The 25,884-nt window shown below is 53.3% G+C and overlaps 3 protein-coding genes across 3 annotated transcripts; 2 read left to right on the top strand and 1 right to left on the bottom strand.

The window, feature by feature from the left end:
• The first annotated feature begins 4,666 nt into the window (after positions 1–4,666).
• Positions 4,667–5,623, top strand: LOC136990983 (olfactory receptor 52Z1P-like). The gene has a single exon (XM_067289457.1). The coding sequence runs from the start codon at positions 4,667–4,669 to the stop codon at positions 5,621–5,623; it is 957 nt and encodes a 318-aa protein (XP_067145558.1).
• Positions 5,624–15,288: 9,665 nt separating this feature from the next.
• Positions 15,289–16,245, bottom strand: LOC136990984 (olfactory receptor 52Z1P-like). The gene has a single exon (XM_067289458.1). The coding sequence runs from the start codon at positions 16,243–16,245 to the stop codon at positions 15,289–15,291; it is 957 nt and encodes a 318-aa protein (XP_067145559.1).
• Positions 16,246–21,931: 5,686 nt separating this feature from the next.
• On the top strand, positions 21,932–23,241 carry LOC136990985 (olfactory receptor 52Z1P-like). Its single transcript, XM_067289460.1, has 2 exons — positions 21,932–22,860; positions 23,193–23,241. Exons 1-2 carry the CDS (start codon positions 21,932–21,934, stop codon positions 23,239–23,241), a joined length of 978 nt encoding a protein of 325 aa, XP_067145561.1.
• Positions 23,242–25,884: the final 2,643 nt, after the last annotated feature.

Below are 25,884 nucleotides of genomic sequence, written 5' to 3' on the forward strand. Positions count from 1 at the left end.
CTGCATGGATGAGCAAGGAGCTCCTGGCAAAACTCAACCAGAAGAAGGAAGTCTACAGAATGTGGAAAGGGGGACAGGCCACTTGGGAGGAATATAGGAACGTTGTCAGAGTGTGCAGGGATGTGACGAGGAAGGCTAAGGCCCATTTGGAATGAAATGTGGCAAGGGATGTCAAGGACAACAAGAAGGGCTTCTTCAAATACCTCAGTAGGTAAAGGAAGCCGAGGGAAAATGTGGGCCCGTTGCTGAATGGGGTGGGTGCCGTGGTGACGAAGGATGCAGAGAAGGCAGAGTTTCTGAATGCCGCCTTTGCTTCAGTCTTTACTGCTGAGGCCAGCCCTCAGGATCCCAGACCCTGGAGGCAAGAGAGAAAGTCTGGAGAAAGGAAGACTTTCCCTTGATTGAGGAGGATGGAGTTAGAGATCATTTAGGCAAACCTGACACCCACAAATCCATGGGCCCCGATGGGATGCACCCGGGAATGCTGAGGGAGCTGGCGCATGTTATTGCTAGGCCACTCTGCCTCATCTTGGCAAGGTCATGGAGAAGAGGAGCGGTGCCTGAAGACTGGAAGAAAGCCAATGCCACCCCAGTCTTCCAAAAGGGCAAGAAGGAGGACCCGGGAAACTAGAGGCCAGTCAGCCTCACCTCCATCCCTGGAAAGGTGATGCAGCAGCTCATTGTGGAGGCCATCTGCAAGCATGTGGAGGACAAGAAGGTGATCAGGAGTAGTCAGCATGGCATCACCAGGGGAAAATCATGCTGAACCAAGCTGATAGCCTTCTCTGATGGAATGGCTGGCTGGGTAGATGAGGGGAGAGCAGTGGATGTTGTCTACCTTGACTGCAGCAAGGCTTTCGACACTGTCTCCCATAAGATCCCTACAGACAAGCTCAGGAAGTGTGGGCTAGATGAGTGGAGAGTGAGGTGGCTTGAGAAGTGGCTGAATGGCAGAGCTCCAAGGGTTGTGCTCGGTGGTGCAGAGTCTAGTTGGAGGCCTGTAGCTAGCAGTATCCCCCAGGGGTCAGCACTGGGTCCAGCCCTCTTCAACTTCTTCATCAATGACCTGGAGGAAGGGACAGAGTGCACCCTTAGCAAGTTTGCTGCTGGTACCAAACTGGGAGGAGTGGCTGATACCCCAGAGGGCTGTGCTGCCATTCAGAGAGACGTGGAGAGGCTGGAGAGGTGGGTGGAGAGGAACCTGCTGAAGTTCAACAAAGGCAAGTGCAGGGTCCTGCACCTGGGGAGGAATAACCCCATGCAGCAGTAGAGGTTGGGGGTTGAGCTGCTGGAAAGCAGCTCTGCTGAGAAGGACCTGGGAGTGCTGGTGGACACCCAGTTAAGCATGAGGCAGCAATGTGGCCTTGTGGCCAAGAAGGCCAATGGTCTCCTGGGGTGCCTCAGGAAGAGTGTTGCCAGCAGGTCGAGGGAGGTGATCCTCCGCCTCTCCTCAGCCCTGGTGAGGCCACATCCAGAGTATTGCATCCAGTTCGGGGCGCCCCAGAGGCATTTGGCACTACTGGAGCAAGTCCAGCGTAGTGCTACAAAGATGATTAGGGGACTGGAGCATCTCTCTTAGGTGGAAAGGCTGAGAGAGCTGGGCCTGTTTAGCCTGGAGAAGAGAAGGCTGAGAGGGGATCTTATCAATGTGTACAAGTATCTTCAGGGAGGCTGTCAAGAGGATGGAGCCAGACTCCTTTCAGTGGTGCCCAGTGACAGGATGTAAGGCAACGGGCACAAACTGAAACTCAGGAAGTTTCATGTGAACTTGAGGAAAAATTTCTTCACTGTGAGGGTGACAGAGCACTGGAGCAGGTTGCCCAGAGAGGTTGTGGAGTCTCCTTCTCTGCAGATATTCAAAATCTGCCTGGATGCAATCCTGTGCAATGTGCTCTAGGTGACCCTGGTTGAGAAGGGGAGTTGGACTAGAAGATCTGCAGAGGTCCCTTCCAACCTCAACCATTCTGTGATTCTGTGATAGTGGTGTGCAGAACCTTTGGTCCAGCTCCAGAGAAGTCTCTTTCTGTGCTTGTGTGAGCCAGATGTTCTTCCTCAATTTCATTGTCATGAGCAAAAGGCCATCCCATGCTCCACATGGTGCCGTATCTTGCTGTCTTTGCTCACTGCTTTGGCTGCGGCAACCCTTGCCATGTGCATGTGTTGGTGGCCAAACCCCACTGCTGGCACCCGTCCTCATGCTAATCCCCATCAGCCATGGGGAGATCCTGGAGCGGTGAGTGGTTCTGCCATGTGGAAAATGGGGCTGAGCAGTAGCTGGGCTCTCCCCCAGGCAGGGAGCTCACGCTTCAGAAATGAGTGGGTGGGAGCTCAACAGCCTCCAGAAAAGGGCTGAGGAAGTTTTAAGGAGGGAATGCCTGCTTATGCGACTTCTGGGTAGCTGTTGCCCTTTGTCTGCACCTGGCAAATGAGAAGGGCTTTCAGATTTACTGAGAGTCATGTACGTGTAATTCTATGTAATTCTTTGTCATTTCGGAGTGCCATGAGAATATTTGCTGTGGTAAATTATCACACCCAGAGACCACATACACACCTTCTGCCTCTGCAGGGCTGGAGAGGAGCAATGTATGAAGGCAGAAGCAATGCAGGAGGCAAATCACACCTTTGTTGTGTGCCCCAGGTTCCCCTCTGCAGAAACAAATGAGAGACAGCAAGGCTAAAGGTGCTGCAGAGCTCCAGCATGAACTGTGAGATCCTCACGGGAGTTTCACTGCATACTGATGTGAATGTGTCCTGTCAGGCAGGGTTGCTGAGCATTGGACTAGCTCCGTGTGGGGGCACCTGCTTGGCGTGCCCTTTCAAACAAGCTTTATTCCTTTCTTCCAGAAACTGGACTGAAAGGTGTCTGTCAGAAAACTGCTGAGCCTCCAGGTGCAAGGGCAAGAGGCAGCTGGGGGAACAGAAGAGTCTTTCCTCCACTCAATGTGTGCATGCATCAATGAGAGCTGCACCAGCTACAGTGAAGCTCTTGATGGTGCTGAGGCCACAGGTGAGAAGATCTGCTTCCCCATCAGGAAAGTCTTTCAATACTTGAGACTCTCACAGCTGAACTCTGCCGAGTATATGTGATAAGAACGTGACGCTAGTTAGGATTGACTAGTGGTAATGCATCCTTGGAGGTGCACGCTGTTAACTGAGGCGTGTTGACAGGCACTACAGCAATGCTGCACAATAGCAGGTGGCGTGCGACTTGTAAGAAGTTCCTAGGGTTTGCACATCCGCTTTGATTCGGACTCCTGCAGGATGGGCTGTGTCAGGCGTCTGTGTGACGGCTGGGCAAGGCCCAGGTATTCACGCCAAGGCAGACAGCTATAGCTGCTGTTGGGAAAGCAATCATAAGTGTTGTGTCTTTTCTTCCACGCTTTGCCTGGCTCACTACATTCTGCAAGCTGCTGCTTGATGCTGCCTTTCATCTGCATGGGAAGGAGTTACCATTCCAAAATTATCATTTATACTTTCTGCTAGCTTTCTCCTCTTCACACTCCCTCCTGCTCACCTGGGCAGATGGATTTGCTTCCTGCGCCTCTACTGCTCATTTTCAGACTTACATTTCATCACCTGCATCTGGACGCCTCAGAGCAGACCAGAGAGCTGCAGCTCCCTGTTGGCCCTAAGCATCCTTCTGGGACTTGCAGCAAGAGAGCATAAATACGCTGAGGTCTGAGACAGCAGCACTGCAAATGCTCCACCAAGATCACTGCCTGCAGCTCTCCTTGCCACATGAGGCCAGACCTGGTGAGTCACCATGTGCAGTCCTCAGCGCTGGGGCTGCTTTTTGTTGCTGCGGCACGGTGATCTCTGAGCTGTCTTCTGCAAAAGGCGAGGGCTGCGAAGCTGCAAGGCAATGGGGCACTGCTGCTCTGTGTAGCAGAGTAAGAGACGAGTGTTTGGGTGTGATGGGGGAGGCAGATGTGGCAGCAGGGTGGAGAGCGCATAGAGCATGGTCATCACAGCCAGGGCTGTGCTGCAGAAGCCCGTTGTGCAGCTCCCAGCTCGGCAGCCCAGCCTTGCCCTCGCGAGCGGCAGGAGCTGCCGTGTTTCACCAGCCTGGCTCGAACGGGGGAACGACCTCTGCTCCGTGGGTGCAGGGTGGCCTGCACCCAGAAGCAGCCTCTGCCTAGGGCTGAATGTAAATCGCCCCTTTCAATTTGTGTTTGCTGCCTTGACCTTCTTTTGCTGCACTGGTGAGCATCCACCTTGCTAGCTGGGCTTTCTCTGAATTTCCTCCCGCTTTTCCTCTTGCCTAATCCAAGTGGATGTTGCTGCGTCTCTTCCCTTCCCAGAGCAGTGGGCTTCACATGGAGCCCAGCAGCGTCTGCTGTTACCTCGGCCTTAGGTTTTTGTTTTTCTCCCCACAAACCAGTGACTAGCTCAGCAGCTTTCAGCTTCCTCATGCCTCCTCAAAATGCGGACCGAGGGGCAGAAAAGTTGCCATGTGATCTCAGTGCAGGGTGCAGCTCTGCACACTCTCTCCTCATGTTTTGTAGCGTGACGGAGTTTCTGGTATGAATGCTAAAACTTGCATTGACTTCACTGGACGCCGGATTTCCCCAGCTGGCAATGCTGCTGAGCTCTGCTGGCATTTATGCTTTCTCTTGTGCTGTCCTTTATTTTTCAGGTGTTTCTAAGTAGAAGACCAAAGACCCCTATGGCAGACGTCAATGACACAGCCTTCCGGCCAGGAACATTCCTCCTTGTTGGCATCCCAGGCCTGGAGAAGTTTCACCTCTGGATTTCTCTCCCCTTCTTCTCCATGTATATTTTTGCCCTTCTAGGCAACTTAGTCTTGCTATTTACCATAGTGAGAGAACAAAGCCTCCACAAGCCTATGTACCTTTTCCTTTCTGCATTAACACTAGCAGACTTGCTCTTATCTACCACTACAGTGCCCAGGATGTTAGCTATTTTCTGGTTCAGAGTGAGGGACATTTCTCTTGGCGCGTGCATTGCTCAGGCATTTTTCGTTCATTCTATTTTTATTGCAGAGTCAGGAATTCTGGTGGCCATGGCCTTTGACCGGTATGTTGCCATCTGCAACCCCCTGAGATATGTGACTTTATTGACCCACTCAGTCATATGGAGAATAGAGCTGGCAGCTGTTGTCAGAAGCCTCTGCATGGTCCTCCCAGGTATTCATCTGGTTCTAAGGCTGTCCTACTGCAGAAACCGCGTTATCCCTCATTCGTACTGCGAGCACATGGGTGTAGCCAGACTGGCCTGCACAAGCATAAAAGTCAATGTTGTGTATGGTTTAACAGTTGCCCTGCTGTCGGCAGGGATAGATGTAGTGTTCATTGCTGTGTCTTATGGACTGATTCTCAGGGCTGTCTTCCAGCTGCCCTCCGCAGGCGCCCGTTGCAAAGCTATGAGCACCTGCGGCTCCCACCTCTGCATCATCTTCCTGTTCTACACGCCGGCGTTCTTCTCCTTTTTCACACATCGGTTTGGTGGCCACAGCATCCCCCGCCACGTCCACATCCTGCTGGCCTGTCTCTACGTAGTGGTTCCCCCCATGCTAAATCCCATCATTTATGGAGTAAACAGCAAGCAGATTCGTGAGACAGTAATGTCCATGTTGTCTTGGATGGGAAGCCGGAGAAACTGAGTTGTTTATTGGGGCTGGTGTTTCTTTGCCTTGCTCAGAGCTTGTGCCTTTGTTCGAGGCATAGAGAGATGCTGCTCCTGCAAAAGGGTTTGGAGGCAAAGCTCGGGTGCAGCATTTCCGAGGGTCTCCAGGTCTCCATGCAGGCCTGTGATGCGCTTGTGCCCACGCCCTGTGGGGACAAGGGAAAGCATCAGCCATGCCAATCCTCTCATTGCTGTCAAGGGATCTGCATGGCAGGGATGAGACACCCAGAGAGGGGGGCATAGAAGGAAAACCTCGGTGAGTGCAGATTGCTGAGAAATGTGAGCTACAGCCCTCCTGATGCACAGGCGAGGAGGTAAGTGTGTCTCCCGTCCTGCAGTCTGCACTGCCAGCACGTTTCCTGTCTGCAGCCCTGGCTCTTCCAGGCGATTCTGGCTCTGTCGTCGTGTCCCATCGCACCCTCCAGCATTACTGCATGAGTCTGTGACAATATGGAAATGCACCGCTTTCTCCCAGCATCTCCCTCACCTTTGGTAGCAGGTTCTCTGTGTCTGCACCTCTCACAGCACAAGAAACACTTCACAGATCCCTTGGCAGTAGCCAAATGAATGGCTGGATGGTGTTGGACCATCTATGCCCAGGCGAGACACTGGTGCCTGGAAGCACTGCCTGCTGCAGGTGTGCTCTGCTGCCATCAGTAGCGCTGGGATGTTGCCTGGGCTTGGAAAGCTGCTGCCTGGGCAGTCTTGGCAGCACAGTGCACATCTCCAGAGCACGCTGTCTCCAACTGCAGGGAAAGCGAGTTAGAGGTGGGAACTACAGCTGATCCAGATGGACTTGGCAAAAAGCAGCCACGCTAGACGGGGGCTGAGCTTACAGTGAACGATGCACCCAGGTTCCCAGTTCAGAGCATGGACGTGACAGCCAGCAGCACTGTGGAGAGGAGAAGCAGTTAGAAGGACACCAGAACACGACCTCCTCATCGCTGAGGGATGTTTTTGCCACCCTAGAATTAGTTTGTGCAATGACAGTGGAATAGAGGCTGCTACAAAGAACTGTGGCAAGAATATTTTTCCCTACGGAATGGACTCACAACTCGGTATTGCCAGAGATCCTAATAAAGAACAAGGACAATCATTCTGTCCAGAGTTGGTGTAGTCAATGTGCCCTGGTCAGAGACTTCAGCTGCTGGTATCATCGGGGCTGGTAAATTGTTGTTGCCTTTAAAGGTGTCACTGCCTGCAGGCTTTTATTAAACAGCAGCTTTGCTGAGGGGTAGCTGATCAGTGATGCTGCTGCTGTTAATGGCAAGGACATCCCATCTTGGGACAGTTATTTTGTCATTCTTCTCTTAAACCCTCTGTATTTACTGGTCAGGAAAGACATTTGTGTTCTAAGGAACTGAAGCCTATTCTTGATTTAATGCACCATAAAGCAGCATAGGTGATTGCTGTCGCCACCCCTTGTTTTCATGCAGGCTCTAGCGTGCTGCTGCGCCAGTGGCACAAGGGCCCGTGTGCCGGTTACAGCAGCGGTGCCTTCCCGGGGTGCTGCATTGCCCACCAACATTTTCACTCTCCCTGCTGTTGTCAGCCGTGGGGCTCGGGTAGTGCAAGCTGGCGGGGCCAGTCGGCAGTGCCAGGGCTGCTCCTTGCAAACGCCTGATTTTTGTGTGCACTTAGAGCTGAGCAGCTGTACTGCAGTTCCCCCTTTCATGCGTTTTGTGCAGGGCAGGGCACATTCACTGCTCGGTCCAGGCCTTGGGGCTTGTGCTGCTTTGCACTTAGCTGCTTTCAGCCCGCAAGTTTCTAGGTCGGGCTTCTGCTTCCTAAGTGGGTGATCTGTTAGGCGCCTTTCCGAGCGCTGCTCTTAAATAACTCCCAGGTCATTTTTGCCCTACTTGTCTGGCATGGTGTTAGATGAGTATTCTTCACTGTGAACATAACGTGCTGCCTGTGGTGATCCTGGTTTTCACAGTGCATTTCACAGAATCACAGAGTGGTTGAGGTTGGAAGGGACCTCTGCAGATCATCTAGTCCAATCCCCCTGTTCAAGCAGGGTCACCTAGAGCACATTGTACAGGATTGCATCCAGGCAGGCTTTGAATACCTCCAGAGAAGGAGACTCCACAACCTCTCTGGGCAACCTGGTCCAGTGCTCTGTCACCCTCACAGTGAAGTAGTTTTTTCTCATGTTCACATGAAACTTCCTGAGTTTCAGTTTGTGCCCATTGCCTTACGTCCTGTTGGTGGGCACCACTGAAAAGAGTCTGGCTCCATCCTCTTGACACCCTCCCTTCAGATACTTGTACACATTGATAAGATCTCCTCTCAGCCTTCTCTTCTCCAGGCTAAAAAGGCCCAGCTCTCTCAGTCTTTCCTCATAAGAGAGATGTTCCAGTCCCCTAATCATCTTTGTAGCCCTTCGCTGGACTTGCTCCAGTAGTGCCACATCCCTCTTGCACTGCGGAGCCCAGAACTGGACGCAGTACTCTGAATGTGGCCTCAGCAGGGCTGAGGAGAGGAGAAGAATCACCTCCCTCAACCTGCTGGCAACACCCTTCCTGATGCACCCCAGGAGACCATTGGCCTTCTTGGCCACAAGGCCACATTGCTGCCTCATGCTTAACTGGGTGTCCACCAGCACTCCCAGGTCCTTCTCAGCAGAGCTGCTTTCCAGCAGGTCAACCTCCAACCTGTCCTGCTGCATGGGGTTATTCCTCCCCAGGTGCAGGACCCTGCACTTGCCTTTGTTGAACTTCATAAGGTTCCTCTCCGCCCACCTCTCCAGCCTCTCCACGTCTCTCTGAATGGCAGCACAGCCCTCTGGGGTATCAGCCACTCCTCCCAGTTTAGTATCATCAGCAAACTTGCTGAGGGTGCACTCTGTCCCTTCCTCCAGGTCATTGATGAAGAAGTTGAACAAGACTGGACCCAGTGCTGACCCCTGGGGGACACCGCTAGCTGCAGGCCTCCAACTAGACTCTTCGCCGCTGAGCACAACCCTCGGAGCTCTGCCATTCAGCCACTTCTCAAGCCACCTCACTCTCCACTCATCTAGCCCACACTTCCTGAGCTTGTCTGTGGGGATGTTATGGGAGACAGTGTCGAAAGCCTTGCTGCAGTCAAGGTAGACAACATCCACTGCTCTCCCCTCATCTACCCAGCCAGCCATTCCATCCCAGAAGGCTATCAATCAGCTTGGTTCAGCATGATTTCCCCTTGGTGAAGCCATGCTGACTACTCCTGATCACCTTCTTGTCCTACACATGCTTGCAGATGGCCTCCACGATGAGCTGCTGCATCACCTTTCCAGGGATGGAGGTGAGGCTGACTGGCCTCTAGTTTCCCAGGTCCTCCTTCTTGCCCTTTTGGAAGACTGGGGTGACATAGGCTTTTCTCCAGTCACCTCACCCCTTCTCCATGACCTTGCCAAGATGAGGCAGAGTGGCCTAGCAATAACATGCGCCAGCTCCCTCAGCACTCCCGGGTGCATCCCACCGGGGCCCATGGATTTGTGGGTGTCAAGTTTGCCTAAATGATCTCTAACCCCATCCTCCTCAACCAAGGGAAAGTCTTCCTTTCTCCAGACTTTCTCTCTTGCTTCCAGGAACTGGGACTGTGAAGATGTCCTTGAAACCATGGTGTTGCCAGCACACGGCTGTGCCAGTGCTGCCGCTGCCCATCTCAGCGTCCCTTCCATCTCAGCCGACAGCGCCATTCCTGAGCCGGTGTCTCGGTGGCTGTTGTCCCGCTGTGCAGTGTTGTCTTTCTGCCAGCCCCAGCGTCCCCTTGCCTGGCCGCTGCTGGGGTCTCTGGCGCCGCGTGGGGACGCTGGAGCTGGTGCTTTGTGGGGCAATGTCTGGGGAGCTCGTGTGCCTGGGTGGGCAGCTGCTCTCTCCACTAACAGGTCAGAGCGGCTTCCCCACCCAACACGCCTGGCTGAGCTGCTCCCTGGCGGCCGCCACACGGCAAAGCCCTGCCGCAGGGCCAGGAGGGAGCTGCTGCTGCTCTCTGGGGATCCACGCGGCCTGTCCTCACCTTCTCCCTAGACTTCATGTGCCCAAGAGCTCCCAGGTCACGGCCACCCGCTGCATTTCCCCTGCGTGGCCCCGGGGCAGGAGGTGCCTGCCCCCATGGGCTGCAGGGCAGGGGAGAGAGGGGGCCTCCCCACGGCTTTGGGAGCCACTTCTGCAAGTCAGAGAGGGCTTTGCTGGTGAGGGAGGGGATGCTGCCTGTGCTGCTGCTCCGGAGAGGACTTGGGCCTTGCAAAAAGAGCCGAGTTGCTCTTGCCAGCAAGATGCAGAGAAAGTGCGGGAGGCCTGGAGAGCCCGCAGGAATGAGCTCGTGGCGATGCCCCTTTGCACTTTCTGGGAGAACCAGGGCAATGCAAAGGTGAAATTTGATTGCTTGTTAGACCCTGCCCCTTTCATCAGACCCCTTTCAGCGGGCCTCTGCCTGCATGTCGGAGGATCACGTAGTGCCAGAGGAGCACCGAGAAGCACCAGACAGGCCACCTGGAGAGAGAACGATGCTGAGCCCCATGGCTCCCCCTGTAGCTTAGTGTTGAAAATAGAGAGTCACCAGATGTTTCAGCTTTGCTGCCTGCAGTGTCCACGGGAAAACCATGAGTGTGTGTGTGTGTGTGTGTTTGCGTGTGCCTGTGTGTGGGGATGGTTAAAGCACACAGGTGCACACAGAGGCCTTCATTGGGTTGTAAGGTCCATTTATTTCTTTTTTGCTCTGGCTTATCAGTCAGGCCCCAGCGTGACGTCCAGCTGGCTGGAGATAGTGACCAGTGGGTCACTCGTGAGGCCCACGGCTGCACCGCCAGCAAGGTGGGGCCCGTCAGCTTTTCCAGTCTGGCAGCAAAGGTGCAGCAGAGCGTTGCTCGGGTCTTGGTGATCTTCCCTGTTGCCAGCTGGGGCAAAGTCCTGAGGCGCAGAGGCTGCAGGAGCCAAAAGTGGAGGCCCCTCACTAACCAGGCTCTTCTCCATCCTGGTGTGTGCTGGGGACACTTGGAACAGCTCCAGCTCCCATTTGCTCCCTTCTTCTGAGCTGCCATGGACGAAAGCCCTCCCTTTTCCAAGAGGTTTCCTGTGCTGGCGGTGTCCGGGCCCTCTTCCTCAGGGCTTTCTGTTCCCCTTTGCAGCGTCCGGCCTGCCTTGTCACTCTTTCTTCTTCCTTTGGCCGGGTCAGGCTGCCTAGTGGTGCCCCCACCCTTTTTCTTGTTGGCGGCTGGGGCCTTCCCCCCGGGGGCGTGAGGTGGCTCTCTTGTGCCTCAGGCTTTTCCTTGCACTAGAAACCAGCCGCGAGCCCTCCTCTTTTGCCGGTGTTTCCAACATGTCGAGGACAACCTTGGAAACGTGTCCAAAGAGGATTTTGTCAATGTCCGGAGTGGCGTTCTGAACGTGTGCTTCACGATTTCTAAAGTCCTTTTGCAAAGTGGGCTGGCCCTTCTGGACAGGCTGGCAGTAGACATTCAGGGCTGCTCTTGCCACCCCTCTTTCCTCCCCGACAGCCCCTGCTTATTGCCCAGGCAGGGAGCTCTTCCACCCACATGTGGGGCCAACACACGCAGGGAAGGAAAGGAGCAAGCAGAGGCCAGAAGGGCCTCGTCCCACGTCCTCCACCCTTTGCCCGGGAGCAAGAGAGGCCAGCGTCAACTGCACAGCCAGGCTGCTGGTCTCGGGGTTGGGCAGGGCCGTGAGCTGAAGGGTGCAGGGGACAGAGCCCAGCTCGTGCCGGGGCCCCCAGGTGGTGGGCAAGGCCCAGGACGGGGATGGCCACCGCCTCTTTCTCCTCTATTCTGCCAGTGAGGGGGATGGATGGGAGGAGGAGGAGGAGACGGACTTTCCAAGTCAACAACAGTTTTGCCGCTGGTGTTGGCAACAGTTTCTATAATCATGGGACCCTGCTTGAAGAGTGACAGCTGCTGGGGAGAGATGGGATCCACCTCACTAAGCAGGGCACATGTGTCTTTGCCAAGAGGTTGGCCAAGCTGGTAAGGAGGGCTTTAAAGTAGGAAAGATGGGGGAAGGGGAGAGTTATGGTGGCAGGGTAGTTGGGAAAACACAACTCAAGTCAGGATGCCTCCATCTTCTCCATGCAGCCAGGGAAGTGCGCGTGGGATGTGGCTATGGAGGATCCTCTTGCATCCCTCCTGGGAAACCTGCATGCTCGATCACCTCTCTGAAATGCCTGTACACCAATGCACGCAGCATGGGGAATAAACAGGAAGAACTAGAGATGTGTGTGTGGGTGCAGGGCTATGATCTCATTGCAGTTACAGAGACCTTCTGGGATAGCTCACATGACTGGAATGCTGTGATGGATGGCTACATGCTTTTTAGGAAAGACAGGCCAGGAAGGTGAGGTGGTGGAGTAGCTCTTTGTGTGAGAGAGCAACTGGAATGTATGGAGCTGTGCCTAGGGGTGGATGAAGAGCGAGTGGAGAGCTTGTGGGTAAGGATTCAAGGGCAGGTTAGCATGGGTGACCGTGTTGTGGGTGTTTACTACAGGCCAGCTGATCAGGAAGAGGAAGTCGCTGAGGCCTTCTCCAGACAACTGGAAGTAGCCTCACGATCCCAGGCCCTGGTTCTCATGGGGGACTTCAAGCACCGTGATATCTGCTGGAGAGACAGCACAGCTAGGCTCAAAGAGTCCCGGAGGTTCCTGCAGAGCATTGGTGACAACTTCTTGACACAGGTGTTGGAGGAGCCAAGGAGGAGAGGTGTGCTGCTGGACCTCGTAGTAACAAACAAAGAAGGAGTGGTTGGAGATGTGAAGGTCGGGGGCAGCCTTGGCTGAAGTGACCATGAGATGGTGGAGTTCAGGATGCTGCGAGGAGGAGGCAGGGCACTAAGTAGGATGGCAACCCTGGAGTTCAGGAGAGCAAACTTTGGCGTCTTCAGGTTCCTCCTTGGAGGACTCCCATGGGTTTGAGCCCTAGAAGGAAGGGGAGTCCAAGAGAGCTGGTTAATATTCAAGCATCACTTCCTCCAGGCTCAAGAGCGGTGCATCCCTATGAGTAGTAAGTCAAGCGAAGGAGGCAGGAGAGCTGCATGGATGAGCAAGGAGCTCCTGGCAAAACTCAACCAGAAGAAGGAAGTATAGAGAAAGTGGAAAGGGGGACAGGCCACTTGGGAGGAATATAGGAACGTTGTCAGAGTGTGCAGGGATGCGACGAAGAAGGCTAAGGCCCATTTGGAATTAAATCTGGTGAGAGAGGTCAAGGACAACAAGGGCTTCTTCAAATACCTCAGTAGGAGAAGGTAGCCGAGGGAAAATGTGGGCCCATTGCTGAATGGGGTGGGTGCCGTGGTGACGAAGGATGCAGAGAAGGCAGAGTTACTGAATGCCGCCTTTGCTTCAGTCTTTACTGCTGAGGCCAGCCCTCAGGAATCCCAGACCCTGGAGGCAAGAGAGAAAGTCTGGAGAAAGGAAGACTTTCCCTTGTTTGAGGAGGATGGAGTTAGAGATCATTTAGGCAAACTTGACACCCACAAATCCATGGGCCCCGATGGGATGCACCCAGGAGTGCTGAGGGAGCTGGCGCATGTTATTGCTAGGCCACTCTGCCTCATCTTGGCAAGGTCATGGAGAAGAGGAGAGGTGCCTGAAGACTGGAGGAAAGCCAATGTCACCCCAGTCTTCCAAAAGGGCAAGAAGGAGGACCCAGGGAACTAGAGGCCAGTCAGCCTCACCTCCATCCCTCGAAAGGTGATGCAGCAGCTCATTGTGGAGGCCATCTCTAAGTATGTGGAGGACAAGGTGGTGATCAGAAGTAGTCAGCAGAGAATCACCAAAGGAAAATCATGCTGAACCAAGCTGATAGCCTTCTGGGATGGAATGGCTGGCTGGGTAGATGAGGGGAGAGCAGTGGATGTTGTCTACCTTGACTGCAGCAAGGCTTTTCGAAAACAGGAATTTCCATCTGAACATGAGGAAAAACTTCTTCACTGTGAGGGTGACAGAGCACTGGAGCAGGTTGCCCAGAGAGGTTGTGGAGTCTCCTTCTCTGGAGATATTCAAAACCCATCTGGATGTGATCCTGTACAATGTGCTCTAGGTGACCCTGGTTGAGCAGGGGAGTTGGACTAGATGATCTGCAGAGGTCCCTTCCAACCTCAACCATTCTGTGATTCTGTGAAATGCACTGTGAAAACCAGGATCACCACAGGCAGCACATTATGTTCACAGGGAAGAATACTCATCTAACACCATGCCAGACAAGTAGGGCAAAAATGACCTGGGAGTTATTTAAGAGCAGCGCTCGGAAAGGCTCCTAACAGATCCCGCACTTCAGAAGCAGAAGCCCGATCTAGAAACTTGCGGGCTGAAAGCAGCTAAGTGCAAAGCAGCACAAGCCCCAAGGCCTGGACCGAGCAGTGAATGTGTCCTGCCCTGAACAAAACGCATGAAAGGGGGAACTGCAGTACAGCTGCTCAGCTCTAAGTGCACACAAAAATCAGGCGTTTGCAAGGAGCAGCCCTGGCACTGCCGACTGGCCCCACCAGCTTGCACTACCCGAGCCCCACGGCTGACAACAGCAGGGAGAGTGAAAATGTTGGTGGGCAATGCAGCACCCCGGGAAGGCACCGCTGCTGTAACCGGCACACGGGCCCTTGTGCCACCGGCGCGGCAGCACGCTAGAGCCTGCACGAAAAAAAGGGGTGATGACAGCAATCACCTATGCTGCTTTATGGTGCATTTTATCAAGAATAGGCTTCAGTTCCTTAGAACACAAATGTCTTTCCCGACCAATAAATACAGAGCTTTTGGAAGAAGAATGACAAAATAACTGTCCCGAGATAGGAAGTCCTTGTCATTAACAGCAGCAGCAGCACTGATCAGCTACCCCTCAGCAAAGCTGCTGTTTAATAAAAGCCTGCAGGCAGTGACACCTTTAAAGGCAACAACAATTTACCAGCCCCGATGATACCAGCAGCTGAAGTCTCTGACCAGGGCACATTGACTACACCAACTCTGGACAGAATGATTGTCCTTGTTCTTTATTAGGATCTCTGGCAATACCGAGTTGTGAATCCATTCCGTAGGGAAAAATATTCTTGCCACAGTTCTTTGTAGCAGCCTCTATTCCACTGTCATTGCACAAACTAATTCTAGGGTGGCAAAAACATCCCTCAGCGATGAGGAGGTCGTGTTCTGGTGTCCTTCTAACTGCTTCTCCTCTCCACAGTGCTGCTGGGTGTCACGTCCATGCTCTGAATTGGGAACCTGGGCGCATCGTTCACTGTAAGCTCAGCCCCCGTCTAGCGTGGCTGCTTTTTGCCAAGTCCATCTGGATCAGCTGTAGTTCCCACCTCTAACTCGCTTTCCCTGCAGTTGGAGACAGCGTGCTCTGGAGATGTGCACTGTGCTGCCAAGACTGCCCAGGCAGCAGCTTTCCAAGCCCAGGCAACATCCCAGCGCTACTGATGGCAGCAGACCATACCTGCAGCAGGCAGTGGTTCCAGGCACAAGTGTCTTACCAGGGCACAGATGGTCCAGCAATTCCCTGGGTACAAGCACGTCACAGGCCTTCATGGAGACCTGGAGACCCTCGGAAATGCTGCACCCCAGCTTTGCCACTAAACCCTTTTGCAGGAACAGCGTCTCTCTGCCTCGAACAAATGCACAAGCTCTGAGCATGGCTCAGAAACACCAGCCCCAATAAACAACTCAGTTTCTCCGGCTTCCCATCCAAGACAACATGGACATTACTGTCTCACGAATCTGCTTGTTGTTCACTCCATAAATGATGGGATTTAGCATGGGGGGAACCACTACGTAGAGACAGGCCAGCAGGATGTGGATGTGGTGGGGGATGCTGTGGCCACCAAAGCGGTGCGTGAAAAAGGAGAAGAACGCCGGCGTGTAGAACAGGAAGATGATGCAGAGGTGGGAGGTGCAGGTGCTCATAGCTTTGCGACGGGCACCTGCAGAGGGCAGCTGGAAGACAGCCCTGAGAATCAGTCCATAAGACACAGCAATGAACACTACATCTATCCCTGCCGAAAGCAGGACAACTGTTAAACCATACACAACATTGACTTTTATGCTTGTGCAGGCCAGTCTGGCTACAGCCATATGCTCGCAGTACGAATGAGGGATAACGCGGTTTCTGCAGTAAGACAGCCTTAGAAGCAGCTGAAAAATTGGGAGCACAATGCAGAGGCTTCTGACAACAGCTGCCAGCTCTAGTCTCCATATGACTGAGTGGGTCAATAAAGTCACATATCTCAGGGGGTTGCAGATGGCAACATACCGATCAAAGGCCATGGCCACCAGAATTGCTGACTCTGCAACAAAAATAAAATGAATGAGAAATGCCTGAGCAATGCATGCACCAAGAGAGATATCCCTCACTCTGAACCAGAAAATAGCTAACATCCTGGGCACTGTAGTGGTAGATAAGAGCAAGTCTGCTACAGTTAATGCAGAAAGGAAAAGGTACATAGGCTCGTGGAGGCTTTGTTCTCTCACTATGGTAAATAGCAAGACTAAGTTGCCTAGAAGGGCAAAAATATACATGGAGAAGAAGGGGAGAGAAATCCAGAGGTGAAACTTCTCCAGGCCTGGGATGCCAACAAGGAGGAATGTTCCTGGCCGGAAGGCTGTGTCATTGACGTCTGCCATAGGGGTCTTTGGTCTTCTACTTAGAAACACCTGAAAAATAAAGGACAGCACAAGAGAAAGCATAAATGCCAGCAGAGCTCAGCAGCATTGCCAGCTGGGGAAATCCGGCGTCCAGTGAAGTCAATGCAAGTTTTAGCATTCATACCAGAAACTCCGTCACACTACAAAACATGAGGAGAGAGTGTGCAGAGCTGCACCCTGCACTGAGATCACATGGCAACTTTTCTGCCCCTCGGTCCGCATTTTGAGGAGGCATGAGGAAGCTGAAAGCTGCTGAGCTAGTCACTGGTTTGTGGGGAGAAAAACAAAAACCTAAGGCCGAGGTAACAGCAGACGCTGCTGGGCTCCATGTGAAGCCCAGTGCTCTGGGAAGGGAAGAGACGCAGCAACATCTGCTTGGAGTAGGCAAGAGGAAAAGCGGGAGGAAATTCAGAGAAAGCCCAGCTAGCAAGGTGGATGCTCACCAGTGCAGCAAAAGAAGGTCAAGGCAGCAAACACAAATTGAAAGGGGCGATTTACATTCAGCCCTAGGCAGAGGCTGCTTCTGGGTGCAGGCCACCCCGCGCCCACGGAGCAGAGGTCGTTCCCCCGTTCGAGCCAGGCTGGCGAAACACGGCAGCTCCTGCCGCTCGCGAGGGCAAGGCTGGGCTGCCGAGCTGGGAGCTGCACAACGGGCTTCTGCAGCACAGCCCTGGCTGTGATGACCATGCAGCAGTGCCCCATTGCCTTGTGGCTTTGCAGCCCTCGCCTTTTGCAGAAGATGGCTCAGAGATTGCCGTGCCGCAGCAACAAAAAGCAGCCCCAGCACTGAGGACTGCACACGGTGACTCACCAGGTCTGGCCTTAAGCGGCGAGGAGGAGCTGCAGGCAGTGATCTTGGTGGAGCATTTGCAGTGCTGCTGTCTCAGACCTCAGCGTATTTATGCTCTCTTGCTGCAAGTCCCAGAAGGATGCTTAGGGCCAACAGGGAGCTGCAGCTCTCTGGTCTGCTCTGAGGCGTCCAGATGCAGGTGATGAAATGTAAGTCTGAAAATGAGCAGTAGAGGCGCAGGAAGCAAATCCATCTGCCCAGGTGAGCAGGAGGGAGTGTGAAGAGGAGAAAGCTAGCAGAAAGTATAAATGATAATTTTGGAATGGTAACTCCTTCCCATGCAGATGAAAGGCAGCATCAAGCAGCAGCTTGCAGAATGTAGTGAGCCAGGCAAAGCATGGAAGAAAAGACACAACACCTATGATTGCTTTCCTCACATCAGCTATAGCTGTCTGCCTTGGAGTGAATACCTGGGCCTTGCCCAGCCGTCACACAGACGCCTGACACAGCCCATCCTGCAGGAGTCCGAATCAAAGTAGATGTGCAAACCCTAGGAACTTCTTACGTGTCGCACACCACCTGCTATTGTGCAGCACGGGTGTAGTGCCTGTCAACACGCCTCAGTTAACAGTGTGCACCTCCAAGGATGCATTACCACTAGTCAGTCCTTACTAGCGTCATGTTCTTATCACATATACTCGGCAGAGTTCAGCTGTGAGAGTCTCAAGTATTGAAAGACTTTCCTGATGGGGAAGCAGATCTTCTCACCTGTGGCCTCAGCACCATCGAGAGCTTCACTGTAGCTGCTGCAGCTCTCACTGATGCATGCACACATTGAGTGGAGGAAAGACTCTTCTGTTCCCCCAGCTGCCTCTTGCCCTTGCACCTGGAGGCTCAGCAGTTTTCTGACGGACACCTTTCAGTCCAGTTTCTGGAAGAAAGGAATAAAGCTTGTTTGAAAGGGCACGCCAAGCAGGTGCCCCCCCCACAGAGCTAGTCCGATGCTCAGCAACCCTGCCTGACAGGACACTGCTCCTTGCCAGCATGGACATCTCGAGGGCCTTGGTGCTGCTCCGGACACACTGCTGTTGGCAGGCATTCACACAGAGCCCAGAGCCTGCCAAACTGGCCTCTCCTTGCTCCATGCTCACTGTGCCTGCTGAGACACACTTTTCCTCCTGGTTATGCAAAGTGTGCAGCTATCGCTCTTCCTTCTAACGCCTGCTGCATCAATACTCTCACTTCAAAAATGCATCGCATCTTGCTGTAGGGATTCACGTCAGTATGCAGTGAAACTCCCGTGAGGATCTCACAGTTCATGCTGGAGCTCTGCAGCACCTTTAGCCTTGCTGTCTCTCATTTGTTTCTGCAGAGGGGAAACTGGGGCACACAACAAAGGTGTGATTTGCCTCCTGCGTTGCTTCTGCCTTCATACATTGCTCCTCTCCAGCCTTGCAGAGGCAGAAGGTGTGTATGTGGGTGTCTGGGAGTGAGAGAGGGTGAAGCCCATGCACACAGAAGACACTTTTGGCATGAAGTCTGCATCGAGCTGTGCTGAGGGGCTGTAGAAATGTCTCTACTAACAACCACAGTGAGATGAGGATGCCTATGAGAAAATCCATAGAGAAAGTGTCGTGGCATGCAGTCAGCATGTGAAGTGCTACCTCAGGTTGTGCAGAATTAACTGCAGCAAATATTCTCGTGGCATACCGAAATGGCAAAGAATTACATGGACTTACACATACGTGACTCTCAGTAAATCTGAAAGCCCTTCTCATTTGCCAGGTGCAGACAAAGGGCAACAGCTACCCAGAAGTCGCATAAACAGGCATTCCCTCCTTAAAACTTCCTCAGCCCTTTTCTGGAAGCTGTTGAGCTCCCACCTGCTCATTTCTGAAGCGTGAGCTCCCTGCCTGGGGGAGAGCCCAGCTTCTGGCCTTTTGGTCATGACAATGAAATTGAGGAAGAAGATCTGGCTCACACAAGCACAGAAAGAGACTTCTCTGGAGCTGGACAGAAGGTTCTGCACACCTTGCGCATGAGTATCACACCTGCCCCAGAGGAGCATGCATGGCGTCCAGCAGCCCATCCCCATGCAGGGACCGCGTGCCTTTTCCTGGCACCCTCTAGACACCAGGCCCTCGGTCCAAGCACCAATTCCTGCACTCAGGCCGTGCAGCACCAAGTGCAGCGATAGGGTTAAAAACGAGGCTACAAATGCAGAAAGAGCCAAAGCCCTTGGTGAAGCCCCCACAGGAGCTCCTAAAGGACCTCTGCGGAGAAGGCCCTGGGAGTGCTGCTGGACACCAAGCTAAGCATGAGGCAGCAATGTGCCCTTGTGGCCAAGAAGGCCAATGGTATGCTGGGGTGCCTCAGGAAGAGTGTTGCCAGCAGCTCGAGGGAGGTGATCCTTCCCCTCTCCTCAGCCCTGCTGAGGTCACATCTGGAGTAGTGTGTGCAGTTCTGGGCTCCCCAGTACAAGAGAGACATGGCACAACTGGAGCGAGTGCAGCAGAAGGCTGCAGGGATGATTAGGGGACTGGAGCATCTCTCTTATGAAGAAAGCCTGAGAGAGCTGGGCAGTTTAGCTTGGAGAAGAGAAGGCTGAGAGGAGATCTTATCAATGTGTACAAGCATCTTCAGGGAGGGTGTCAAGAGGGTGGAGCCAGACACTTTTCAGTGGTGCCCAGTGACAGGACGTGAGCCAACGGCCACAAACCGAAACACAGGAAGTTCCATCTGAATATGAGAAAAAACTTCTTCACAGTGAGGGTGACTGAGCACCGGACCAGGCTGCATAAACAAGAGGAAAAGTGTCTCTCAGCAGGCACAGTGAGCATGGAGCAAGGAGAGGCCAGTTTGGCAGGCTCTGGGCTCTGTGTGAACGCCTGCCAACAGCAGTGTGTCCGGAGCAGCACCAAGGCCCTCGAGATGTCCATGCTGGCAAGGAGCAGTGTCCTGTCAGGCAGGGTTGCTGAGCATTGGACTAGCTCTGTGTGGGGGGCACCTGCTTGGCGTGCCCTTTGAAACAAGCTTTATTCCTTTCTTCCAGAAACTGGACTGAAAGGTGTCCGTCAGAAAACTGCTGAGCCTCCAGGTGCAAGGGCAAGAGGCAGCTGGGGGAACAGAAGAGTCTTTCCTCCACTCAGTGTGTGCCTGCATCAATGAGAGCTGCACCAGCTACAGTGAAGCTCTCGATGGTGCTGAGGCCACAGGTGAGAAGACCTGCTTCCCCATCAGGAAAGTCTTTCAATACTTGAGACTCTCACAGCTGAACTCTGCCGAGTATATGTGATAAGAACATGACGCTAGTTAGGATTGACTAGTGGTAATGCATCCTTGGAGGTGCACACTGTTAACTGAGGCGTGTTGACAGGCACTACACCCGTGCTGCACAATAGCAGGTGGCGTGCGACTTGTAAGAAGTTCCTAGGGTTTGCACATCCACTTTGATTCGGACTCCTGCAGGATGGGCTGTGTCAAGAGTCTGTGTGACGGCTGGGCAAGGCCCAGGTATTCACTCCAAGGCAGACAGCTATAGCTGTCATTGGGAAAGCAATCATAAGTGTTGTGTCTTTTCTTCCACGCTTTGCCTGGCTCACTACATTCTGCAAGCTGCTGCTTGATGCTGCCTTTCATCTGCATGGGAAGGAGTTACCATTCCAAAATTATCATTTATACTTTCTGCTAGCTTTCTCCTCTTCACACTCCCTCCTGCTCACCTGGGCAGATGGATTTGCTTCCTGCGCCTCTACTGCTCATTTTCAGACTTACATTTCATCACCTGCATCTGGACGCCTCAGAGCAGACCAGAGAGCTGCAGCTCCCTGTTGGCCCTAAGCATCCTTCTGGGACTTGCAGCAAGAGAGCATAAATACGCTGAGGTCTGAGACAGCAGCACTGCAAATGCTCCACCAAGATCACTGCCTGCAGCTCCTCCTCGCCGCTTAAGGCCAGACCTGGTGAGTCACCGTGTGCAGTCCTCAGCGCTGGGGCTGCTTTTTGTTGCTGCGGCACAGCGATCTCTGAGCCGTCTTCTGCAAAAGGCGAGGGCTGCGAAGCTGCAAGGCAATGGGGCACTGCTGCTCTGTGTAGCAGAGTAAGGGACGAGCGTTTGGGTGTGATGGGGGAGGCAGATGTGGCAGCAGGGTGGAGAGCGCATAGAGCATGGTCATCGCAGCCAGGGCTGTGCTGCAGAAGCCCGTTGTGCAGCTCCCAGCTCGGCAGCCCAGCCTTGCCCTCGCGAGCGGCAGGAGCTGCTGTGTTTCACCAGCATGGCTCGAATGGGGGAACGACCTCTGCTCCGTGGGTGCAGGGTGGCCTGCACCCAGAAGCAGCCTCTGCCTAGGGCTGAATGTAAATCGCCCCTTTCAATTTGTGTTTGCTGCCTTGACCTTCTTTTGCTGCACTGGTGAGCGTCCACCTTGCTAGCTGGGCTTTCTCTGAATTTCCTCCCACTTTTCCTCTTGCCTAATCCAAGTGGATGTTGCTGCGTCTCTTCCCTTCCCAGAGCAGTGGGCTTCACATGGAGCCCAGCAGCGTCTGCTGTTACCTCGGCCTTAGGTTTTTGTTTTTCTCCCCACAAACCAGTGACTAGCTCAGCAGCTTTCAGCTTCCTCATGCCTCCTCAAAATGCGGACCGAGGGGCAGAAAAGTTGCCATGTGATCTCAGTGCAGGGTGCAGCTCTGCACACTCTCTCCTCATGTTTTGTAGCGTGACGGAGTTTCTGGTATGAATGCTAAAACTTGCATTGACTTCACTGGACGCCGGATTTCCCCAGCTGGCAATGCTGCTGAGCTCTGCTGGCATTTATGCTTTCTCTTGTGCTGTCCTTTATTTTTCAGGTGTTTCTAAGTAGAAGACCAAAGACCCCTATGGCAGACGTCAATGACACAGCCTTCCGGCCAGGAACATTCCTCCTTGTTGGCATCCCAGGCCTGGAGAAGTTTCACCTCTGGATTTCTCTCCCCTTCTTCTCCATGTATATTTTTGCCCTTCTAGGCAACTTAGTCTTGCTATTTACCATAGTGAGAGAACAAAGCCTCCACAAGCCTATGTACCTTTTCCTTTCTGCATTAACTGTAGCAGACTTACTCTTATCTACCACTACAGTGCCCAGGATGTTAGCTATTTTCTGGTTCAGAGTGAGGGACATCTCTTTTGGTGCATGCCTTGCTCAGGTGTTTCTCGTTCATTTTATTTTTGCTGCAGAGTCAGCAATTCTGGTGGCCATGGCCTTTGATCGGTATGTTGCCATCTGCAACCCCCTGAGATATGTGACTTTATTGACCCACTCAGTCATATGGAGAATAGAGCTGGCAGCTGTTGTCAGAGGTGTCTGCATCATCCTCCCGATGGTTTTTCTGCTGCTAAGGCTGTCTTACTGCACAAACCGCGTTATCCCTCATTCGTACTGCGAGCACATGGCTGTAGCCAGACTGGCCTGCACAAGCATAAAAGTCAATGTTGTGTATGGTTTAACTCTTGCCCTGCTGACAGCAGGGATGGATGTAGTGTTCATTGCTGTGTCTTATGGACTGATTCTCAGGGCTGTCTTCCAGCTGCCCTCCGCAGGTGCCCGTCGCAAGGCTATGAGCACCTGCGGCTCCCACCTCTGCATCATCTTCCTGTTCTACACGCCGGCATTCTTCTCCTTTTTCACGCACCGCTTTGGTGGCCACAGCATCCCACGCCACGTCCACATCCTGCTGGCCTGTCTCTACGTAGTGGTTCCCCCCATGCTAAATCCCATCATTTATGGGGTGAACAACAAGCAGATTTGTGAGACAGTAATGTCCATGTTGTCTTGGATGGGAAGCCGGAGAAACTGAGTTGTTTATTGGGGCTGGTGTTTCTTTGCCTTGCTCAGAGCTTGTGCATTAGTTCAAGGCAGAGAGATGCTGCGCCTGCAAAAGGGTTTAGAGGCAAAGCTCGGGTGCAGCATTTCTGAGGGTCTCCATGTCTCCAGGCCTGTGACCTGCTTTTACCCAGGGAAGTGTTGGACCATCTACGCTCTGGCAAGACACTTGTGCCTGGAAGCACTGCCTGCTGCAGGTGTGCTCTGCTTGCCATCAGTAGCGCTGGGATGTTGCCTGGGCTTGGAAAGCTGCTGCCTGGGCAGTCTTGGCAGCACAGTGCACATCTCCAGAGCACGCTGTCTCCAACTGCAGGGAAAGCGAGTTAGAGGTGGGAATTGCAGCTCATCCAGATGGACTTGGCAAAAAGTAGCCATGCTAAATGGGGGCTGAGCTTACAGTGAACGATGCGCCCAGGTTCCCAGTTCAGAGCGTGGACGTGACAGCCAGCAGCACTGTGGAGAGGAGAAGCAGTTAGAAGGACACCAGAACACGACCTCCTCATCGCTGAGGGATGTTTTTGCCACCCTAGAATTAGTTTGTGCAATGACAGTGGAATAGAGGCTGCTACAAAGAACTGTGGCAAGAGTATTTTTCCCGATGCAATGGATTCACAACTCGGTATTGCCAGAGATCCTAATAAAGAACAAGGACAATCATTCTGTCCAGAGTTGGTGTAGTCAATGTGCCCTGGTCAGAGACTTCAGCTGCTGGTATCATCGGGGCTGGTAAATTGTTGTTGCCTTTAAAGGTGTCGCTGCCTGCAGGCTTTTATTAAACAGCAGCTTTGCTGAGGGGTAGCTGATCAGTGCTGCTGCTGCTGTTAATGACAAGGACTTCCTATCTCGGGACAGTTATTTTGTCATTCTTCTCCCAAAAGCTCTGTATTTATTGGTCGGGAAAGACATTTGTGTTCTAAGGAACTGAAGCCTATTCTTGATAAAATGCACCATAAAGCAGCATAGGTGATTGCTGTCGCCACCCCTTGTTTTCGTGCAGGCTCTAGCGTGCTGCCACGCCGGTGGCACAAGGGCCCGTGTGCTGGTTACAGGGGCGGTGCCTTCCCGGGGTGCTGCATTGCCCACCAACATTTTCACTCTCCCTGCTGTTGTCAGCCGTGGGGCCTGGGTAGCACAAGCTGGCGGGGGCCAGTCGGCAGTGCCAGGGCTGCTCCTTGCAAACGCTTTATTTTCGTGCACACTTAGAGCTCAGCAGCTGTACTGCAGTTCCCCCTTTCACAGAACCACAGAATGGTTGAGGTTGGAAGGGACCTCTGCAGATCATCTAGAACAACACCCCTGGTCAAGCAGGGTCACCTAGAGCACATTGCACAGGATCACGTCCAGGCAGGTTTTGAAAATCTCCAGGGAAGGAGACTCCACAACCTCTCTGGGCAACCTGCTCCAGTGCTCTGTCACCCTCACAGTGAAGAAGTTTTTTCTCATGTTCACATGAAACTTCCTGAGTTTCAGTTTGTGCCCGTTGCCTCGTGTCCTGTTGGTCGGCACCACTGAAAAGAGTCTGGTCCCATCCTCTGACACCCTCCCTTCAGATACTTGTACACGTTGATAAGATCCCCTCTCAGCCTTCTCTTCTCCAGGCTAAACAGGCCCAGCTCTCTCAGCCTTTCCTCATAAGAGAGATGCTCCAGGCCCCTAATCATCTTCGTAGCCTTTTGTTGGACTTGTTCCAGTAGTGCCACATCCCTCTTGTACTAGGGAGCCCAGAACTGGATGCAGTACTCCAGATGTGGCCTCAGCAGGGCTGAGGAGAGGGGCAGGATCACATCCCTCGACCTGCTGGCAACACTCTTCCTGAGGCACCCCAGCATACCATTGGCCTTCTTGGCCACAAGGGCACATTGCTGCCTCATGCTTAACTGGGTGTCCACCAGCACTCTCAGGGCCTTCTCCACAGAGCTGCTTTCCAGCAGCTCAACCCCCAACCTCTACTGCTGCATGGTGTTATTCCTCCCCAGGTGCAGGACGCTGCACTTGCCTTTGTTGAACTTCAGCAGGTTCCTCTCCACCCACCTCTCCACGTCTCTCTGAATGGCAGCACAGCCCTCTGGGGTATCAGCCACTCCTCCCACTTTGGTACCACCAGCAAACTTGCTGAGGGTGCACTCTGTCCCTTCCTCCAGGTCATTGATGAAGAAGTTGAACAAGACTGGACCCAGTCCTGACCCCTGGGGGACACTGCTAGCTACAGGCCCCCAACTAGACTCTTCGCCGCTGAGCACAACCCTCGGAGCTCTGCCATTCAGCCGCTTCTCAAGCCACCTCACTCTCCACTCATCTAGCCCACACTTCCTGAGCTTCCCTGTGGGGATCTTATGGGAGACAGTGTCGAAAGCCTTGCTGCAGTCAAGGTAGACAACATCCACTGCTCTCCCCTCATCTACCCAGCCAGCCATTCCATCCCAGAAGGCTATCAATCAGCTTGGTTCAGCATGATTTCCCCTTGGTGATGCCTTGCTGACTACTGCTGATCACCTTCTTTTCCTCCACATGCTTGCAGATGGCCTCCACAATGAGCTGCTGCATCACCTTTCCAGGGATGGAGGTGACGCTGACTGGCCTCTCGTATTTGAAGAAGCCCTTCTTGTTGTCCTTGACATCCCTTGCCACATTTCATTCTAAATGGGTCTTAGCCTTCTTCGTCGTATCCCTGCACACTCTGACAACGTTCCTATATTCCTCCCAAGTGGCCTGTCCCCCTTTCCACTTTCTCTATACTTCCTTCTTCTGGTTGAGTTTTGCCAGGAGCTCCTTGCTCATCCATGCAGCTCTCCGGCACCCTTTGCTTGACTTCCTACTCATAGGGATGCACCGCTCTTGAGCCTGGAGAAGTGATGCTTGAATATTAACCAGCTGTCTTGGACCCCCCTTCCATCTAGGTCCCTAACCCTTGAGATTCCTCCAAGAAGGTCCCTGAAGATGCCAAAGTTTGCTCTCCTGAACTCCAGGGTT

The sequence above is a fragment of the Apteryx mantelli genome, chromosome 1 (assembly GCF_036417845.1).
Source record: "Apteryx mantelli isolate bAptMan1 chromosome 1, bAptMan1.hap1, whole genome shotgun sequence".
Taxonomy (NCBI): Eukaryota; Metazoa; Chordata; class Aves; order Apterygiformes; family Apterygidae; genus Apteryx; species Apteryx mantelli.

Bases quoted from the DNA above. Each gene is read 5' to 3' on its own strand.
- LOC136990984 (XM_067289458.1), bottom strand. From the start codon at position 16,245: ATGGCAGACGTCAATGACACAGCCTTCCGGCCAGGAACATTCCTCCTT.
- LOC136990983 (XM_067289457.1), top strand. From the start codon at position 4,667: ATGGCAGACGTCAATGACACAGCCTTCCGGCCAGGAACATTCCTCCTT.
- LOC136990985 (XM_067289460.1), top strand. From the start codon at position 21,932: ATGGCAGACGTCAATGACACAGCCTTCCGGCCAGGAACATTCCTCCTT. The intron at 22,861-23,192 runs GTCTTGGATGGG...TTGGCAGCACAG, and splicing joins GAGACAGTAATGTCCATGTT to TGCACATCTCCAGAGCACGC.